At 39.8% G+C, this 19,449-nt stretch overlaps 1 protein-coding gene across 1 annotated transcript in view; it reads left to right on the top strand.

Moving 5' to 3' along the window:
* Window positions 1–17,860, top strand: part of slc1a7b (solute carrier family 1 member 7b) — a gene marked incomplete at both ends in the record, with an annotated part of 56,615 nt that extends 38,755 nt beyond the window's left edge. Inside the window, 9 exons of the mRNA XM_083911297.1 lie at window positions 1,742–1,957; window positions 8,655–8,697; window positions 8,788–9,019; window positions 9,137–9,236; window positions 11,635–11,868; window positions 12,757–12,951; window positions 16,861–16,995; window positions 17,162–17,261; window positions 17,600–17,860. Coding sequence (XP_083767423.1) covers window positions 1,742–1,957; window positions 8,655–8,697; window positions 8,788–9,019; window positions 9,137–9,236; window positions 11,635–11,868; window positions 12,757–12,951; window positions 16,861–16,995; window positions 17,162–17,261; window positions 17,600–17,860 — 1,516 coding nt within the window. The remainder of the gene's footprint in view (window positions 1–1,741; window positions 1,958–8,654; window positions 8,698–8,787; window positions 9,020–9,136; window positions 9,237–11,634; window positions 11,869–12,756; window positions 12,952–16,860; window positions 16,996–17,161; window positions 17,262–17,599) is intronic.
* Between the last annotated feature and the right edge of the window lie 1,589 nt (window positions 17,861–19,449).

Raw genomic sequence — 19,449 nt, 5'->3', positions numbered from 1 at the left:
TCCGCCGCTGTGTACTGGAGGAGTCCTGTCATGGGTTGATGCAGAAGCGACAGGAGAAACCAGACGAGGATCCCTGTAGAAAGCCTACGAGCCCACATTGTAGGCGGGGGGCCGAGATGGATTAGGCCGTCAGGAGAACCGGAGAACAGACCAGGTAGAGGCTTGGAGTCGAGGCAGTGGGCTAATGTTAGCTAGCTCACGCAGCTGTATAAAGATGTCTTCGATGGTGCGGGCAGGCGATCTGTCTCTTGCTTGAGTGTTGATAGCAGTTGCACAACAAGCTCAAGAGTGTACACGTTTAAAAGTAGAAGGTTAAAAGTTTAAAAGTTATAGGCGCCAGCGTTCGCTCGTTTTTGTGATGACTTTCTCTGAAGTACAGTACTTGAGTAAATCTCAAGCTTCATCTGGACATCACTACTAAAAACACTTTTGGCGGGAAAAAGTGAATACAGTAACTGAATATTGATTCATATTTGATCAGCGCTGCCTAATTTCACAGTTTGATCAAGGTTCAGAGCAGTCATTGATGCTGCATCATAGACTGCTCAACTCTGAGTGTTTTTTTTCTTTGGGCTCAGTGGAAACTAGTAGATGCCATTAGGAGCACACAGACAGGAACAGCAGATGGAGGTAGAGATCCATTACTTTTTCACAGATATATCTGTCTCGTGCTAACAGTATATAGTGACAGTTGTGGTGGTGATGTGTATTTTAAAAAATGTACCTTTGTTGATGGACTAGATTTAGTAAAAAACAAACAATAACAAATTAATACCCACAGGTTCTGTTACAGGGTAGAAAATGTCTGCGTAGGGAGGAGGAGAGGTTGATGGATGGGTCAGCACAATGCTGGTCTTTAACATGGGAGACTGTTGTTCATTTCCCATTGTCCAACTGACAGTCAAATACAGCCAAATACTACGGACAATTATTGTTATTTTTGTTTTTAAACATCAGCATCATCAATCCCTAACCACAGTTATCGTAACTATAATGCAGAAGGTCCCCCTTTTTGTAAAACTAACCCCATTTTTTGTACCTAAATTGAACTAAACCTAAACCATAAGGCTGACACAGTATGAAACAGACAAATTATGTTTTCCTGATTGGGACGTTAGATCAGAATACACTTAATGTCATTCTAGAGGAAATGGACAAACAACGTATTTTGTTGCCAAATATGGCTACATCTAAAACATGGTTACATCTAAAAATGCAGTAGATTTTCTAGAGCATTCAATTATATCACATGGTCTTCCTCAGCAGATGAAGTTTGTTCTCTTGTCATGTAAATGTAGATTAACACTGGAAACAAAAGTGGGAAAACTCACCATCGGGTCCAAATGGAAATTTGAACACACAAACTCAATGTCCAGTGGATGGGGTTAGAAAAAATTCCTGAAGAGCTACGACATAGACCTTGTGGTGAGATTGTTTTCTCAACATAAATATATAAGTTTAATGTTTGAAGATTTCAGATCAAGGATTACTCCTGTATAGGTTAAGAATATTGGCCAAGGTCTTAGCCTCATAAAACCAGTTCTAAATGCATTGGCTTCACTCAGAAATCCATCTCTAACAAGCTGCTGAAAATGTGACATTTTGAAGATAGAAGAATATCAAAATAAGTTGATTGTCAAAGTGAGGAGCTTGGGAGAAAGTAGTTGCTGACACATTTGCCGTGCATCATCACATGCATTATGAAAATAAATCAGTCTAACTTGTATATTTTCTCTTCCAGTTTGATGTCCGGATTAGCAGCCCTCGATGCCAAATGTTCCAGTCGGCTCGGTCTGATCACAGTGTCTTATTACCTGTGGACCACCTTTGTGGCCGTGGTAGTGGGAATCATCATGGTCTCCATCATCCACCCAGGCGGTGCAGCCCAGAAAGAGGACTCTGAGGACAGTGGCAAGCCTATCATGAGTTCTGCTGATGCTCTGCTGGACCTCATCCGGTAAGACCAACATCTGACCACAGTACATGTGCTCACTATATTACTGAATCTAATATCGGGTGACATGCATGCGTGGCCATTACTCTATTATCCTTTTTGTTAGACTGAAATGCCCTTAGTGGAGCACATGCTGTTCAATTATTTGGCTATAAGGAAATGTCATCACAGCAGAAGTCTGTCAAGTCAAGTTTTCCATTAATCAGTGGCTTCAGTACAGTCTGTACTGTAATTCATTCACATATTCACATAAGGGACAGGATAATTAACAGAGAACAAATGGGGGTAAGGATGGGTGCAGTGAGCTACTGTTCTCAAAAATAAGACCCACTGAAAGCTGCACACAGATTATTGCTGTTCTACAGGGATTTGTGTTGTCAGGGTTGAAAGGTGATGTACAGAGCTGAATTCTGAAAAGAGGGACATACAGGAGGGGGGAAAAAGAGGATGAGATATAAGTAGATTCATCCAGAGTGTTCTATACATATACAAACAAGATATATAACATTTACATGTTTCATTTATATCAATAAGGTGAGACCAGTCTGTCACAAAAGTTTTAAGAGGCCATATTATGCAACATATTCTCATCAACAGGTTTGTATGATATTGTCTAAAGAGTTCTGCACAATAAGTTGTATTATATCTCACCAAACGGTGAATGGAAGTGGACCAACAGTTGCTTTTGATGTTGGTCAGGTTTAGGCACCAAAAAAACGTTACCTGACTGATTGTAGCCTACAAAAGGTGACGTCAGGGTTAGGCATGAAAACCACTTGGTCAGGATTAGAAAAAAGGTTGCGGTTTGGTTTAGTACGTTCGGAACATGAACTGCCACCGAAAACCAACACCACACATTGCGACATAAGAACAGGAACATACAGTACATAGTACTGTAATATCCTACATGTTTGTGAATGCAAGTACATTTTATGAAACTAAAAATATAAAATACTAAAATACAAAGATGCCAAAAAAAACCCTGAAAACCTACACCACTGAAGCCACATCTTCAAGCAGGTAGCCCAATTGTGATGCATAAAAGGCAAATCCCTGCAATGCTTGGCTGACGGGTTGAGCCGAGCTGAGCCGAGCCAGTCCATGTGTATGGATAAATGGCATCGTATAGCACTTCCATATTTAAAAAAAGAACAACTAAAATCTAAGCAGCACAGGTAAATACATCCTCTGCAGCATTACTCATCAAATTGTCACTGCCTGGTAAATAACTGTGTCTCTCAAACTCCATGCCCCTAGTTAATAACACAGGTTACCTGTCTAACAGCCAGATAACTGCTGACATCCTCAGGGTTATTTTCTGACTTCAGTCAGTTTCAGACAACAGCCCTGTCTCCTAAAAACGATGTTCCCATACAACAACATGTCATTCCCAATTACGTTTTTGAGGGAAACAAATGTTGTCCTGAATTATGATTGTCTTTAACATATAATTAATATAATGAGGCCTGGGACTTTAACGCGTTAATTACGATTAATTAATTGCAGAAAAAATAACGCAATTAACTGCAATTTATTTTTGCACTCAGTGCGAAACGTTGCTCATTGCACAAGTTCCCACCCGGCCCGTAATACTGACGCACAGGACGCAACATGAGAGAAATGAAACCGATGAGATGCTGCGTTCAGTGGGCGGACATTTGAGTTCTAAAAAACAACCAAGTGAAAACGTGGATATTAGCACGGTTGTGTGCAAATTGTGCAAGAAAGAATTCACCTCCCACTGGAGCTCTTCAGCCTCCACTCCACCCCAACGCTGAACATGCTGCAGCTAACGTTAGCACAGACAACGCTCCTAGGAGGGACTGTCATTAGTTGATGGTTGATAAGTTTATTAGTTTATGTGTTTTTGAAAACATGGGGGAAAAAAACACTGTATGTTTAACTGTTTATTTTATGCCAAGGATATTATTCTAAATATTTTTGCAATGTTAGGCGTCCACTTTTCTTGAATATGCCGTACTAAGCACTGTTGTATTTTTTTATAAAACACAACCAATCTGCTCAGATGTAAAAGTTTACAAAACGTTAGTGCTCACTGATAATAATAATAATAACATTTTGTTGTTTAAACTCATTGTTGTGTCTTTTCATTTATAAAGTCATATACCAAAATCCATTTAAATTGAAAAATGTTGCTTCTTAAGTCAAATATTGATGTGCGATTACTCGCGATTAATTAATTACGAAGCCTCTAATTAATTAGATTAATTATTTTAATCGTGTCCTACTAAATATAATATGGGGATAGACAGCTCAAACAAACACAGTACATCAGGCGGTCGCTGGAACATATGTTTCACTCAAAACATATTTGAGCGTGCAGTTTTGTTGTATGGGAATTGAATTATAGACAGGGTTGCAAACAACTGCACTTACATGCTGAGTGCTCCTTGAGTCCCCTTTAACAGATCTGCACGATTGGGCTTGATCAAATAAAAACAGTTCAACAGTTTCAGCTAAGGTTTAGAGGAAGAGTAGATTGTGCTCATTGTGTCAAGGATAGGGTTAATATTATGCCCCTGTGCTGTTTAACACAAACAAGCTGTCCTGATCTAATGCAAACAATTTCATTACCACAGGGATGTATACTGTATGTTCTTTGGTAATAACACTGGAACATACTGTATATGCTCAATTTAACAACCAAGACACCCAGCATAATTGTAGTGTAATGATACAGTATTATTGTATAAATATAGTATTGCAAAACACACGTTTTGGTTATGTTTATGTACACAGAGTAGACACATTTCTATAATTGAAATCCAAAAACACAAAGACGAAAGAAAATATTTATAATTTTACTACAATTTTTTTAATACACTTGGGAAAACAGAGGGTGAGAGGGAACAAAGAGTAGAAGACAGAGAGAGACAGAGACAGAATGTACTTGTTGAAGGCAGAGAGGAGCAGATTATGGATTATCATTCATCGCAACATTTAACCTGATTATTTTATTACTGCTTGGCTGATAATTTATGCAGTTCATCCAATTTTTGCTCTGCAAACATCTTTAAAATGCACATATTTACATCAGGGGAAAAGGGAGAAAAAAGACTTGCAAACTTAGTTTTTAGACCAGATTTTAAGATCATACCCGGGTTACTTATCATACATATAAATGCACACAGTCTACTTTCAAAAAAGAATATGATGCAAAATTGGGCAGTCAACCACTGCTGATATTATTTTTGTTAAGGCATAATAAGCCAAATGATTTCGGAGTGGCAACAGCTGGAGCACAGTGGTGAAATGTTCTTTTCCAAACAGCGTGTGTTTGATGTTGGAACTAGATTTTTAGCCCTAAAACATGACTCTACTGAGCTCAACAGTGACTGTCTACTTTTCACACAGCTCTTGTTCCAGAAGATATTTTCCTCATTCATTTACGCCATCGACGTTTAAGAAAATCCTTACATTAATAGTTTTTAGCCTGGAACCAAGCCTACGTCACTGTTACACTTAGGGTTGATTGTGGGGAGTGTAGTACATCTCAATGACATTGTGAATAAACATTTTTCAAGGCTCATATCATCCACAGCCGTTGCTTCTTACGGTAAGTCTACCTTTGATAGTTTAGATGTTATGGCTAAAAATTTAAATCCTGATCCAATATTTAAGAGCAAAACAATACAAAAATATACATAAAAAATAAATATGTAGTGTAGCACAGCATTGCCTCATGACAATGATCTAATATTTTAGGTATGGCATGTCAACATTGCACAGAATGAAAGAATGAATGGATCCATCCATCTTCAACCGCTTGTACCTATCGGGGTTGCGGGCTTTAGCCGATCCCAGCTGATATCGGGCGTGAGGCGGGGTCCACCCTGGACAGGACGGCAGTCTATCACAGGACACATTGAGACAATCAGAGACAGACAACCATTCACACCTACGGGCAATTTAGAGTCATCAATGAACCGAACACCTGCATGTCTTTGGACTGTGGGAGGAAACCGGAGAACCCGGAGAGAACCCACGCAGACACGGGGAGAACATGCAAACTCCACACAGATTCGAACCATCCTCTTGCTGTGAGGCGACAGTGCTAACCACCACACCACCGTGCTCTTGAATGAATGGATATGACAAGAAATGTTCTGTGCCGTAACTTTTTTTTTCTTTACTTGCACATGATGGCACTAGAATAATATGGCATGTTAATGTAAAAAAAGCATAATGTGTTAGAAAAGCTGTTTAATGAGTTGTTTTTGTGACCACAGTTTCTTCGTAATGACCATGGTATTGTGGGGCCTCTTGACTTAAAAAAATGAAAGGGCAGTATTTTATCTTATTAATGCCGAGCTAAATGAAGGTAACACTGTTAGACTCTCCACCCCACACGTCCCTTGTTCGCATAAACTTAATTCTTAGTAAGTAATAACACCTCACTGGAGCAGATGTCATCCTCACAATATCCTACTTTTTCAGACTGTTTGGATTTGCTACAAATCCTGAGACAGGTTTAAAAACATTGGTTGTCTTAAGCTTTTCAGTTCCCGTATTCGGGGATGACTTCATTGTTGACTGAAAACATTTAATCTTCTTTAATAGATGTCGTTTGGTGTTTGGACCCAGCATCAGTAAACAGGACAATTAAAAGTCGCCTGTCATACATTGTGCCTCTGCAAGTCTAATCCATTTGATTTCATGCTGTTGGTGGGACGATAGGGAGAGTCAAAATGCAGGCCATTATTCAGAGAGCACAGAGCTGTGTAGGAGGCTGAATGGATCAGCAGGTGACCCCAAGAATGCAATCAGTATAAACTCAATAAACAGTGGGGCTGGTTCTAAATGTGTGTTTGCAAGTGTAATTATGAAGCTGAGCACATTAAAAATGATTATCAGATTTGACTTTTGTACTAAAACCTACATTTTATCCATTTATTATTATACATTAAAAGCTTTAGAAGCAAAGTCAGTGATTTTTGAGATTTTGGGTTATTTTGCTTCCATAACTTCTTTATTCTTTCTAGTTCTTCAGACGAGTGGAAGAAAATGCTCCATATCTTCTTTGACTCTACACTCACTTCATATATCACCAGGTGTCACATCTTTCTGACAGGAAAGCAGAGCATTGAAACGTCTAATTTGGGCTTAGGGATAAATTTGTTGGATTTTTTTCAGTTATATTTATATCCCACAATGACTTTATTTCACGAGCAAGCTAAGTGACAGTAGTAAGATGGCAAGGAACTCACAAGTAACGGTTGATCATAACTGCAGTTAGCGCCCAAATAATAATAAAATGAATAGGTCTAATATTAGTTTTGGTTTCCTTCTGCCTCTTCTTCACCATCGGAACACGTAACCGCATTGCATCGTGGTATACAGGAGTAACATGAAGGGAACATCATACATGTACGCTCAAATTAGCTGTGCATTGTGGGTGTTTAATAGCAAATTTTATAGTGAATGAAATTAACCACTGAAAATTCAAACACCACTACAAAATGGGTGCACTATTTCTGTGAACGGGAACGGTTTCGAACACAGCTCGTGTCTACGACCGCTCGAGACTTCAATCCATCACAAACTAGGCAGCACTGATAACATATGAATCAAGATTCTGGCACTGCCTTTTTCAGAAACAACAGTGCTAGGTTTTGACTGGCTTAATCACAAACTTTCTCATTGTGTGTTAAACATTTGCTGTTCAGCTGGGTTTTATTGAGCACCTCTCTTTAAGTGATCCATATTTCATATTACTGTTATCACTTCTATGTGTGCAATAAGGGTTTTATTTTTTACAGCAGTTTAGTTCATTTTAATAGTCAGGAGCAGAGATAAAATGTTCTGCTAAGCCATTATTGTCAGACCCTCCCCTCTCTCCAAATGGTGGGATGTGTGGTGGGTGGAGTGCAGATGTGTTTTTAAACAAAGTTTTGGAAAGCAAATCCATACTTGAGTGGGATGGAAATTAAACTTCAGGTTGGGCAACTAGACTAAAGGTATTTGCATAAAGTTAGAGTGAGTTTTTGTTTTGTTAAGTAAACCAAATTTGACTGAAAATGGAACTGTCTCACAGCAGAAACCTCGATTCGTTTTCGCCTCTTGTTTTTCTTTAGTTGTATAATCTTGTAAAAGTTAGAACGTATTATTCTACAAATTTGAAAACATGAATTGGCACAGTGTTGCACTGCTACAGTCAAACAGACCAGCCAGCAAATTATTAATTTCAGCATGATTTGGTTTGTTTAAGTGTAAATGTCACTGGATTCTATCAAATTAGAGAGCAGGATAGTGTTTTAATCTTATTTATTCATCTTATTTTTTAGTATAAATTTGTATAATTATGTCTCCTACCATCAGCTCTTATGGAAAGAGGTTACGGTGTGAGAGCTGCACTGTTCACTCTTGTAAACTCCTGCTCTGTCTGTGTTAGCTTGTCCAAAACACTGGGAGGTTATATTTGGAACATGCTGACTATGACTCACTGGCATTTAATGAACCAAAGCAACAACCTCTAACACATCTGAGTTCTCTACAACGCTGTACTGAAGAAGGATGTGATTATATGGAAGAGAATGTATTGTTTTACTGATGGAAGAAAAGTATACTAATTACTCATTATGAAACTAAAAAGCGTACAGTATCTAATTATTTGCTTGCTTTCTAATTGTTCACCATACAGCAGAGAGTTTAATATTTTGTTTGAACCTTTGCCTTGCAGCAACATGTTCCCATCTAATCTGGTCCAGGCCACGTTTCAGCAGGTGAGACATTAAATATGACACACATTGCTTTCAAACAGGAAGGCGTAGCTTTTTTAGACGTCTTTTTCTGCTTCTGTTTCCTGGCAACAGTATCGAACAAGTAGTGAATACATTCCGAAACCCAGGCCGACGTTGAGTCAAGCCCAATCAGAGTCCACCACGCGGCGAGCACTCATCTACGGTATCCAAGACGATAATGGAACAGACATTCAGAACTTCGCCCTTGACCTGACTCCGCCCCCTGATGTACTCATACGCATTCGGGAAGGAACAAGTGATGGAATGAATGTTCTTGGAATTGTTATATTTTCAGCCACTATGGGTAAAAACATGCATCATTCCTCTCTGAGTTCTGTTATGTAGCATCCAGAAGAATTCATAATTGCAAATGAAATGCTTTCATCCATCATTCTAACAATTGTGCTTTATATTTATACAGGTATTATGTTGGGAAGGATGGGGCCAAATGGCAGCGCCTTGGTGAACTTCTGCCAGAGCCTGAATGAGGCCGTCCTTAGAATTGTTGCCATTGTTATATGGTAATGATTTCTTTAAACGTACTAGTGAACAACGCTATAGACAGGTTTACTTTTTACGAACATTATACAATGTAAATGCAGCAAGAAGTTCAAAAAGTCAACGCAGATCAGTCAAGCAATTACACTTCTGCTTGATCCAACGCAACCTGACGCTCTGGCTTCATCTAGCTTTTCGCAACCCCATGAACCACCAACTGTGTCATACCAAAATATCAACTAAACATCACTGAAAAGACTGAAGTAGCAATTATAGAAGAATTTGCTTAACTTATGTTGCACAATAATGTTTAAACCTGTGTTTACAGAATTATTTCCATAATAGACTCTCTTTCAACAGCTTATGGATGTTTTCAGTATTCAGTTTAGGGTAGTGCACAATCGTCGGTTGAACTTGCTGCCTGACCCTCTGTCCCCAGCGGAGCCTTGTCCTTCCCACGGTCTTCGCTCTGCTCTGATCTAAACTCGTCCTTTAGCCCCCACTTACTCTTCCTGAAATAGTCTTAATAATAGTCTTGTTCTCCCCTGTTTCACTGGATTGGATAGCAGCGCACTGAAACTAAGTTACTCGCTAGCAAGCCGGCTAGCACTTCCTGTATGCTACAGGTATCTATGTATGTCCCCAGGCCCTATGTACCACAGCTCAATATTATCGTAATATGACAGAATTAGGAGAACCTTTACAGGCTTTTATGTAGGAAACTCTATTGAAAACATCCATCTCCCTTCGTTAGTTTGCAGTTTGAATTGCAAATATAGCCCTTACCAATCTTTTACAATGATGACCCTGAGAACATAGGGATAACATCAATTCAACTGACATAGCATGTTATGAATCGACACATGCATGCTAACGCCAGTTAGCTCAATGAATCAAAATGGCACACTAAGATACAAGCAATGAAAAACCATGACTCTTTTTAGACCACAGTCCCCTGTGCAGCTTCATCAAACATCACACCACATAGCAGATTCCTGAGGCGCACCGGGCAATCAGAGTGGACACTCATGACATTTTAATTTCACTGATATTTAAAAAAGAAAATGTTATTATTGAAAAATGTGATCGTTGACTCGCTTAAGTTTAACCCTCTGTTTACATGTCAGAAATGAGTCGTTAGGAACATTCCTTTAGAGTTTATTTGAAACTCATCCTCGCATTTCCAGAGCTTTTTTTACACATGACACTTTCAGCTAGCTAACAAAGGTGACATGTAATTACAGTGAAAAATGGCAGCTAGTCGTAGTGATACTCTAAGCCAAAGTTAGCTTTGAGTAATGCGTTCTATGATGTCTGCCTGTATCCCAGACCATTAACAGGCAGCACGGGCTACAGAAGAATACTGAACCTCCCTCATACAAGTATATACTGTATATTTACAGCTTATGCCCCCTGTCTCTGGATATTACAGCATAACAGAGAGAGGTGGCATTTATAACATTTTTTCTGTTTTTCTGCTTTAAGAACATAGGTAGAAGCCCCTTATTCAGTATTATTTTGTTTATTTAGGTTAATGTTAGCATGTAAACCATAGATAAAGAGAACTGGATACAGCATTTGAGGCACAGCCCCTTTCATTCCCATAAAAGTTGCTCAGTGGTGCATGAAGCCAAAAAAGTTCAACTGCCAAGTATAAAGGCGCACTAGAGACTTGTGCCAGCTGAGCCTGCTCCCTCCGGTTTAGAGCTCCGCTAACCCTCTTCTTGACTTTCCAAATGTTATCAGCCTGCATTTGATCAAATTCTAATATTTCCACGAGTCAAAATGTTACAAAGCATGTGAAAAAGTCCTAATGTTTACCATCAAAATAAACCAGACACAGATGTATGGGCGTGTTATTTTAGTGAAAAACCTTATACAAGGAAATTAAAAAAATAAATAAGGATTTAGTTTATATTTAATTCAAAGTAATTAATATTCATTTAATATTTGAAGTAATGGTTATATTAAAGAGACTGCACACCTGTTAGTAATTTTTCACTTTTCTGAAAGATTCTAAGCTTGGCGCATTTTCCAACCAAACCCGCTGAAACTCTAAACGCGTCAAACTGAGTGATTACCAAAGCACTTTAGTAGGCTGACAAACCTTTGAAATATTCAGAAAACAGCCATAGATACACAAAAACAGGATGATCTGTCTTGCCTTGAACAGATATTATTTAAAATAGTAAGACTATCATAATCCAGGGCCGTGACTAGAATGCTCTGATCTGAAAGGAAGGTTACCTTCTTGCAATATGACTTTAGCTACCCTTAAAATGTGTGGTTTCCACTCCCCGACAGCATGTGCATCACACGAGAACGTCATAACCTGCCTATAGGTCAACTAATTTAACAGTTGTATAATAAAGAACTTCAAAGCCACTGTGGCTGACTCTTAGTCACTCCTCGCCCTGACAGGTACTTCCCGTTTGGCATCGTGTTCCTGGTAGCCGGTAAGATCCTGGAGATGAGTGATCCATCAGCCATGGGGAAAAAGCTGGGTTTCTATGCCGTGACGGTGGTGTTTGGTCTGGTGTTGCATGGCTTGTTCATCCTGCCCGCCATGTACTTCTTCATCACCAAAAAGAGCCCCATTGTTTATATACGTGGAATCCTGCAAGCCCTGCTGATCGCCCTGGCAACCTCTTCCAGGTAAAGACTGCAGTTAACTTGGTTATTGTTTATGTTAATGTGTTGTCAAAAGAAGAGATCAGTAAGTGTTTTTTTTTATTTTCTCATATGGGAATCAAAATGGTATATCCCTGAGTCTTCATTTATCCCTTTGTTTCCTATCCTTTTACTGGAACATTGCTATGAAAAGCCTCAAAGGAAGGAAAAACATCTGGTGTGTGTGGGAAGAGACGGGAATGTAAAGGAGCATTCCATGACCGTGTGTGTGTGTGTGTGTGTGTGTGTGTGTGTGTGTGTGTGTGTGTGTGTGTGTGTGTGTGTGTGTGTGTGTGTGTGTGTGTGTGTGTGTCTACATAAACTGACTTGTGAATTGAACTGCAGGTGTCAGTGTTTTTGCCTGTTTTAGCTTATCCACAATAGCAGACATTATGTTTAATGTGGTAGATTTCAGACTGGTTTCAATTTCTGCCCATATGGAAATGAATGGAAAACTGTGGCTGCCTTGAAGGTAGGAAAGACAAACGGAAATACTAATACAGCATGCTTTGGAAAATGCTCCTCAGCAGTGAACGCATATTGGTTAAAACACAAAACTTTGGCATGGTCCATTACAGGCAGTGTGCGTTGAGATTGTTGTGCTGGTTATTTAGTGTCTTTTTTTAGCCTTGCCATCAGCACACGTGTTCTGTCCTCAGATCAGCAAAAAGCTCCTACAAAATTTCTTGTAAAACCTTATTGCATCTCTTCTTGTTTGTAATAGTTTCAGCTGTTTCTTTTTACCACAACAAACCATAATTATACCAGTCGTTTACACACATGCCCAGGTGAAATTAGGAGGTTGTTATGTGATGTTTTTTGCCTGACCTATGAATGTTCTGAGCTCTCTGTGTTGTTATCTGTCTTCCCCAGCTCTGCCACATTGCCTATAACCTTCAAGTGCCTCTTAGAGAACAACCACATTGACCGCCGCATCATCCGTTTTGTGCTGCCTGTGGGCGCCACCATCAACATGGATGGCACCGCTCTCTACGAGGCTGTGGCAGCAATATTCATTGCACAAGTTAACAATTACGAGCTGGACTTTGGCCAGATCATCACCATCAGGTCAGTGGACCGTGCCGTATACCATCTGTGCTTCTAAGCTCATTAACGTGGTAAAGATATCATCGGGATTTCAAAGCAATGATATCAACGACAACAAATCCTTTACACTGAATAGAAGAAATACATGATGCATAATATATGGCTTTTAAAATATCCGCTTTAATTGGTGTTTTCTCTGGTTTTCTGACCTGATTAGTTGCAGCACAAATGTAGGAAAATGTCTGTCACCGGTTTAAAAATGTTAGTTTTAACCTTGACACACAAACAGAGTGTTATATGCAGGGGTACCTAGGTGCTGCATGGGTGCTGCAGCAATGGCCAATATGAGAAAATAATGTGTTTTTTAATGATTAATTCATGTAAACCTATTCTTATTGACCTGAAAAATACAAATATGACCCTGAAAAGTAGCATAAGAGGGCATCTTTAAAGTTATATTATCATTTTGTAATAGCGAAACATTATTTAGGCATTATTTATCAGGGTAATCTGTTATTAAATCTGTCAGTGACTGACCTATTTTTCACCCTACCTTGCAATCCACCTATCATTCTGTGCCACTGTCTAACCAACTGACAAGTGCACTTGAGATCGCTTCTTCTTCTTTCTAACGCTAAATGAAAACTATCGTTAAGGAGCATTACTGCCACCTGGACTGAGGTCGCTGATCTGCTACTGTAGTTAGCTTTGAAGGAAACCCATTGACCAAAAAAGGGAAACCATGTGAAAGTTCTGATTATGGCAAGTTCTTACATCACCTCATTTAGGATAATGCTCTCTACAGCTATAAAAAAATATGTTTAGTCATTGTTTTAATTAACATAACCAAAAAAAGTATAAAAATATACACATTATTAAGGATAAGCCCCCAAAACAGCCCCAACCCAGTGTAACACCTGCTCATATGGGAATCAGTATATACTTTTTGACTTATTCCTACAATACGCCATCAAAAAAAACCTCCAACCAGGTGCAGAAGAACCAGCAACGGCATTGAGTGCATTAGAATTAAGAGCATGCTACTTCTGAAGCCAAGACCAATTACTCAGGCCAGTACAACAAACCTCAAATGTTTTTCATTAGTAGCTTACACAGTTTTTAAGTGGAGAGAGCTGGAATGGAAGGCACATTCCACTCTTTCTTACTCCAATTACATGAACCCTGACTTAAGGGTTCAGAATGCTTCAAATGAAGTAGTCCGTATAAAGTGTCCAAACTCATAGAAAGGCAAAATGTTTTTACCTGTTCAGAATTGTTTCCATGGATCGAAACACTCATAAAGCGATGCGAGATGCAATAAATTGTGATAAGAACACATTGTTGCGAACAGTCATGGTGTTGCACTTGGTTGTACATAACAAAGTGAATTAAGTAGTTCAAAGAGAGTAAACATCCTGCCTGCTTTCTGTCTTCAGCACACTTGTGTGTGTTGAGGGCTTTTGAAAAGCAGGTATTTAACGCTGATACATCGAGGTTTGCCCTATATGGCATTCTTAGAGACTCTCTCCTGCTGGTGATAAAGAACTGCGAGTGATATGCTGAAAGAGAAAAGTGGAAGTACAGATTACAGGAAACACATGGGTATTTGGTACAGTGCACAGATGATAATCTGTAGACAAAAGCATTACAACTCGCAACCAACCAAGGCAAACAGGATTAAGGTAGGCTCCAGTGTCATTTAAGTGCAAGCATTGTATTTCACCCTGTCCTGACTTGCTAAAATATTATGGAGATGTCCTGCATCTAAGAAATTCAAAAAGCCAGGGAATGAATCTTATATTTAGTCCAGGTTCTCTTCTCTCTCATCTTTCCAGTAGACGTTATCATCAATGCACACAAGGAAAAAAGCATTTTTTTCTGGCTTGCATGAGTGCTACTGGAGTACCTGAGGTTCATGACATGCCTGGCACATTCTGGGACAAATCTTTTACTTCTGCACTGTGATAACTGACTTGTTAACTATCTGTAAAAAAGAGTTTCCTATATAAGTAACATTAAGAATATATTTGACATCACCATTTTACTGAAACGATTTTATGTTTTGTCCAACTGTTGTCAATCTCCCCCTCTATCTGCTACTGTGTGTTTTTCTATATAATTCCATACAGCAACTGTAGATTGAAAGCTTATCTCTCTGAAAAGAGCCATGTGGTCTCGATAAACCACCATATCCCAGTCACGCCACTACTACATATCTGACCCTGAGCCTCCCTTGCCATCGCTCACCATCATGCTGCAATGAGCGGTGGGATCATCCCATCCTCGACCTCTGGATCTGCACCAGCTATCAGACCTACACTAACATGCAGTCCCTACTGTTATGAATTGAATTATGCACTCATCTAATTTAACAGAGATGTTCCAAATCAGTAGGTCGTTGGACAGTTTCTACAGAGACAGAGTCTAACTCATGAGGCCAGATTCATCTTTTGATTCCATCCAAAATAAAATAGAGTAAAAGATGTTTCCTTAATTGACTCTAGAGTGTATTTCTGCCTTCAAATGGAACTCATGTACAACATGGGAAAGACTTGCAAAGCTTTTAGAAAACGATCACTTACAAGGTCATGAATACCACACGAGAGAGGCGCTCATATGGACTCTTCTAGTGAATACGGTAACATCAGTAACTGCTGAAAGCGTTCATCTAAACAACTGACCAGCTGTCTGCTGCTGGCCACAGGGTAAGTAGGCCAGCTCAATAAGGACTGTGAGTCTGTGAGAACACAGATACTAAAGGAGGGTAATGTTTGAAACCAATTCAAAATCTCCCATCATCGAGTTTCAACACCAAAAAAGATCAATAAAAACAAAAAAAAACAACTATAAAAACAATACTGCCCAGTGCCCTATCCACAGACAAGAGGGTGATATTGTACGATCCTGCAAACCCAGGAGTGCTACAGTAATGCTAAAAATGTTTAATTTTCTATCTTTTTACAATTGTATGGTTACTATTAGGGAAAGATAATGGTTATGATAAATTAACTTTGGTGAGGTTAGGATTAGGCAAATAAAACTCTTGGTTCAAAAAACTTACTGATTTACTTTGTTGAGACTGAGACTTATAGGGGAATATCAGTATTTTTCAACTTCGATTTCTATGTAAGTGACTAATGGCAACAGCTTTTTTTCTAATTGGTCCAGTATTTAGCAAGAGCGCTGCATCCTGGCTGCCATGTACCGGGCCTCAATATAATCAAACCTGCACACCATCAATGTACGTCCACTTTGTTTTTGGCACTGACAGCTCAGATTGTTATAATAAGTGTCTGACTACATTGTGGAAAGATGGAGAAGTTATCCTGTCGTGTTTTGGTGGGTACCTACTACCATGGAGGTTAACACGGTAACTTTAGCTAACAGCATTAGCCTACCTCCGCTCCGTCTGCAGCAAGTGTCTCCACTCTTGGAACAGCCTTTTTTCTTGATGAAAATGTGCTTTGGCAGGATGTCTGCTCCTCTTTGTCTGCAGTAGTGTCCTGTTGCAGTGTATCTGGAGTTATTAGGATCCATTTGTAGCACAACTAGCCACAACTTGTGCCTGTCTGCATCCAAAGGTAACGTTGGTCTGTGAAAGCCGTGTGAAGTGGAGCTCCACATAGTGTTAGAATTTGAAAATACGCAAAAACAAACTGAAATAAACTTAACCTTGTTGCCATTTGTCATTTACACAGAAATACATGGGGGAAAAAACAGGTTCATTCATATGTAAATGACAGAGTAAAATAAATGGGCAGAAATGGAAACGAGGAGTGGATACATGCCTTTTGTGGAAAATATGAATGTGGAATGAATGAATGAACTGTTCAGAGTCAACAGCCATTATTTCCCTTTGGTTGTCACATTAAATACGTTCTTAACGGTTCTATTCATTAACTGACATCAGGTGTTTCTCTGAATCCCCAGTATCACAGCCACTGCAGCCAGTATCGGAGCAGCAGGGATACCACAGGCTGGACTGGTCACCATGGTGATAGTGCTAACATCTGTCGGGTTGCCAACTGATGACATTACTCTAATCATTGCAGTAGATTGGGCACTGTAAGTAGCATGTGTATTCATTTCCATTTATTTTGCCTAACAGAACCAAACTAATCATACCAGAATAAACACATGAGCCCCATTGCTTTCATCTCCTCTTCATTTGGCCTGAAATAGTTCAGGTTTAAGTTCAACTTATTATCTCAAGTGTCTTCCTCTTCTACAGAGACAGATTCCGCACCATGGTAAATGTAATGGGGGATGCTTTGGCCACAGGCATCATGGCACACATCTGCAGGAAAGACTTCATGAAGGAAGGAGATGGGGTGAGTTTTAATTATGGCTTACATTCTTTTCTGTGCAGAAAGTAATAAAACAATGACATTTTGCACAATTGTGACATAAGCATTAAAAAGGTAAACCCAATGGCCTGCAGGAGATTGCCACTTTTTTAAGCAGACATTTAGGAAGGAATGGTGTTTTTTGTCTGTAGTTACTGTAATGATCAATTAAAGCATACAAAACAAATCTATTCTGGGGAAAAGGATATACAATTCTGGCTAAGTCGCTGTCCAGCTTGTTTCAACATTTTGCATCAGTTTCATTCCTGACATTCCTTTTTCTTCCACTTCCTGCTTCCCTTCCTGACCCTGTTGGCCCCCAGGTGCCTTTGATCTGCGAGCCCAAACCCCTGATGAACACAACTCCTCTGACAAACTGTCACAACAACAACGGAAACTACCGGCCCCCTTCTTCAGGGGTCAAACACGAGCTCATCCCTTCCGACGTGGCCCGGCTGATGCAGCTGGAGGAGGGTATCCGGCCGCTCTCAGAGAGAAAAAAGCCTCCGATTCCCCCGAGGTACCTGAAGAAGAGCAAAGAACACTGTGCCATTGACATGAACGGCCTCGAGACCAACGTATAGCCTCCTCCTGGAGTTTGATGGGTTGTCCCTAGGTGTGCTGATCAGAACCTCGGAGCAAAGGACACCGGTTCAGACAGAAGGGCAGCACGACCATCTTCATCTCTCATCTTATTGTGGGGGCAAAACTCAACAGTAACAAGATGTAAAGCCTCATAGTGGGAAATATATATATATCTACCCGGGGAAATGCTTTCTGTAATACTGGACAAGTTTTGCACTGACAGTAGAATTTATGACAACAAAAGGACAGCAGTATGATTTTAATCATACAACTCGTTCTTGGTGTGGACCTGCAGCATGAGCTCACACCTGAACTCCAAGACTCTCATTACAGGTGTGAGTACTTGCATTGATGAACTGATTTCTATTTGATATCTACATTTTATATAATTTATGATTGTTTTTGTCTGTGTGCAACATGTTAATAAGACAAGTGTTTATTATATTTTATACTACTGCTGCAAGCAACCAGCTGTTTGTGTCATATAAGAGACCAAACTGGATGGCAAGTGTCTGGTTTGAGCTAAACGATCGGAAGGCAAAGTGAAATGCCCTCATTGTTTAATTTTGCCTTAACAAGCTGGTGGTGCTAGGCTGAGGGGATAACAGGGAAGAGAGGGCTGCAGAAGAGGATCCTCCCTCGTGGTCAGGTTCTAACTGTAATACATGGGTGAAAACAGCCTCAGGAGCGCTTGATTTAATGAAACTTCCCTGGCACTTGATCAGGCAAAAACATCCACTGGTTGTTCAAGATCTTAATATACTTCATCAACAACACATGGACTTACTTTTGAAGCTTTTCTATCGTATTAGTTAATATCAAGTCTAACCATTATGCACTGAAGCCATTGAGTTAAAAGTTAGACTTGGGTCTTTTCACAATACTCCTACTCATACTGGTCATGAAGTTAATGCGCCGCCGCAACGCGCTGCTCCTTTATATAACACACACTCAACTGTTTGCTCTATGACAACAGAAATTTTGAATTTAGACACTTATGAATCATCTTCATGTGTGTCGTGTGTAGGTGGTGTGTAGTGTTGCCAGTCATAGATGTATTATCGGAGCTCTATAGCAGACTCAAAGATGGCTCCCACCGACTTGTAGATGCGTGCACAGATGATTTTCTGTACTGCGTTCTTCTTCACCACTGGATAAAAGTGTCTGCTCTACTTCACCATGTTGTTGTGGCGTCTGTACTACCACACGTCACATCCCCCTGAGAGCTCCAATCAGCCACCGGGCTTCTCTCAGGGGAGAAAAAGGCAGTTCTCCCACAGGGCCAACAAACGGCCGCTCAAACAGCCGCTCGAGCGACTCACATGCAAATTAGGGGCATTTCGGCGAGATAGACCCGCCTCATTCTGGGTATTTGACCCTAATGGAAAACGCACCTATTGGCAGCAAGGCTTAGAAAATGATGTGCATGATACGGACACTACTTTCTTGATTTACTCAAATATAATGGTGGACTCATTATTCGCAAAAATACATTTGAGATTTCACCATGGGTTCTGTCTGAACACACCTTTACAGTTATGGCCAGTGTGATCACGAGGAATTATTAAAGCATGAGTATTGATTCAGG

Source organism: Echiichthys vipera, assembly GCF_963691815.1.
Source record: "Echiichthys vipera genome assembly, chromosome: 3".
Taxonomy (NCBI): domain Eukaryota; kingdom Metazoa; phylum Chordata; class Actinopteri; order Perciformes; family Trachinidae; genus Echiichthys; species Echiichthys vipera.
The sequence above is the reverse complement of the archived record's forward strand: the minus strand, read 5'-3'. Positions and strand labels throughout refer to the sequence as shown.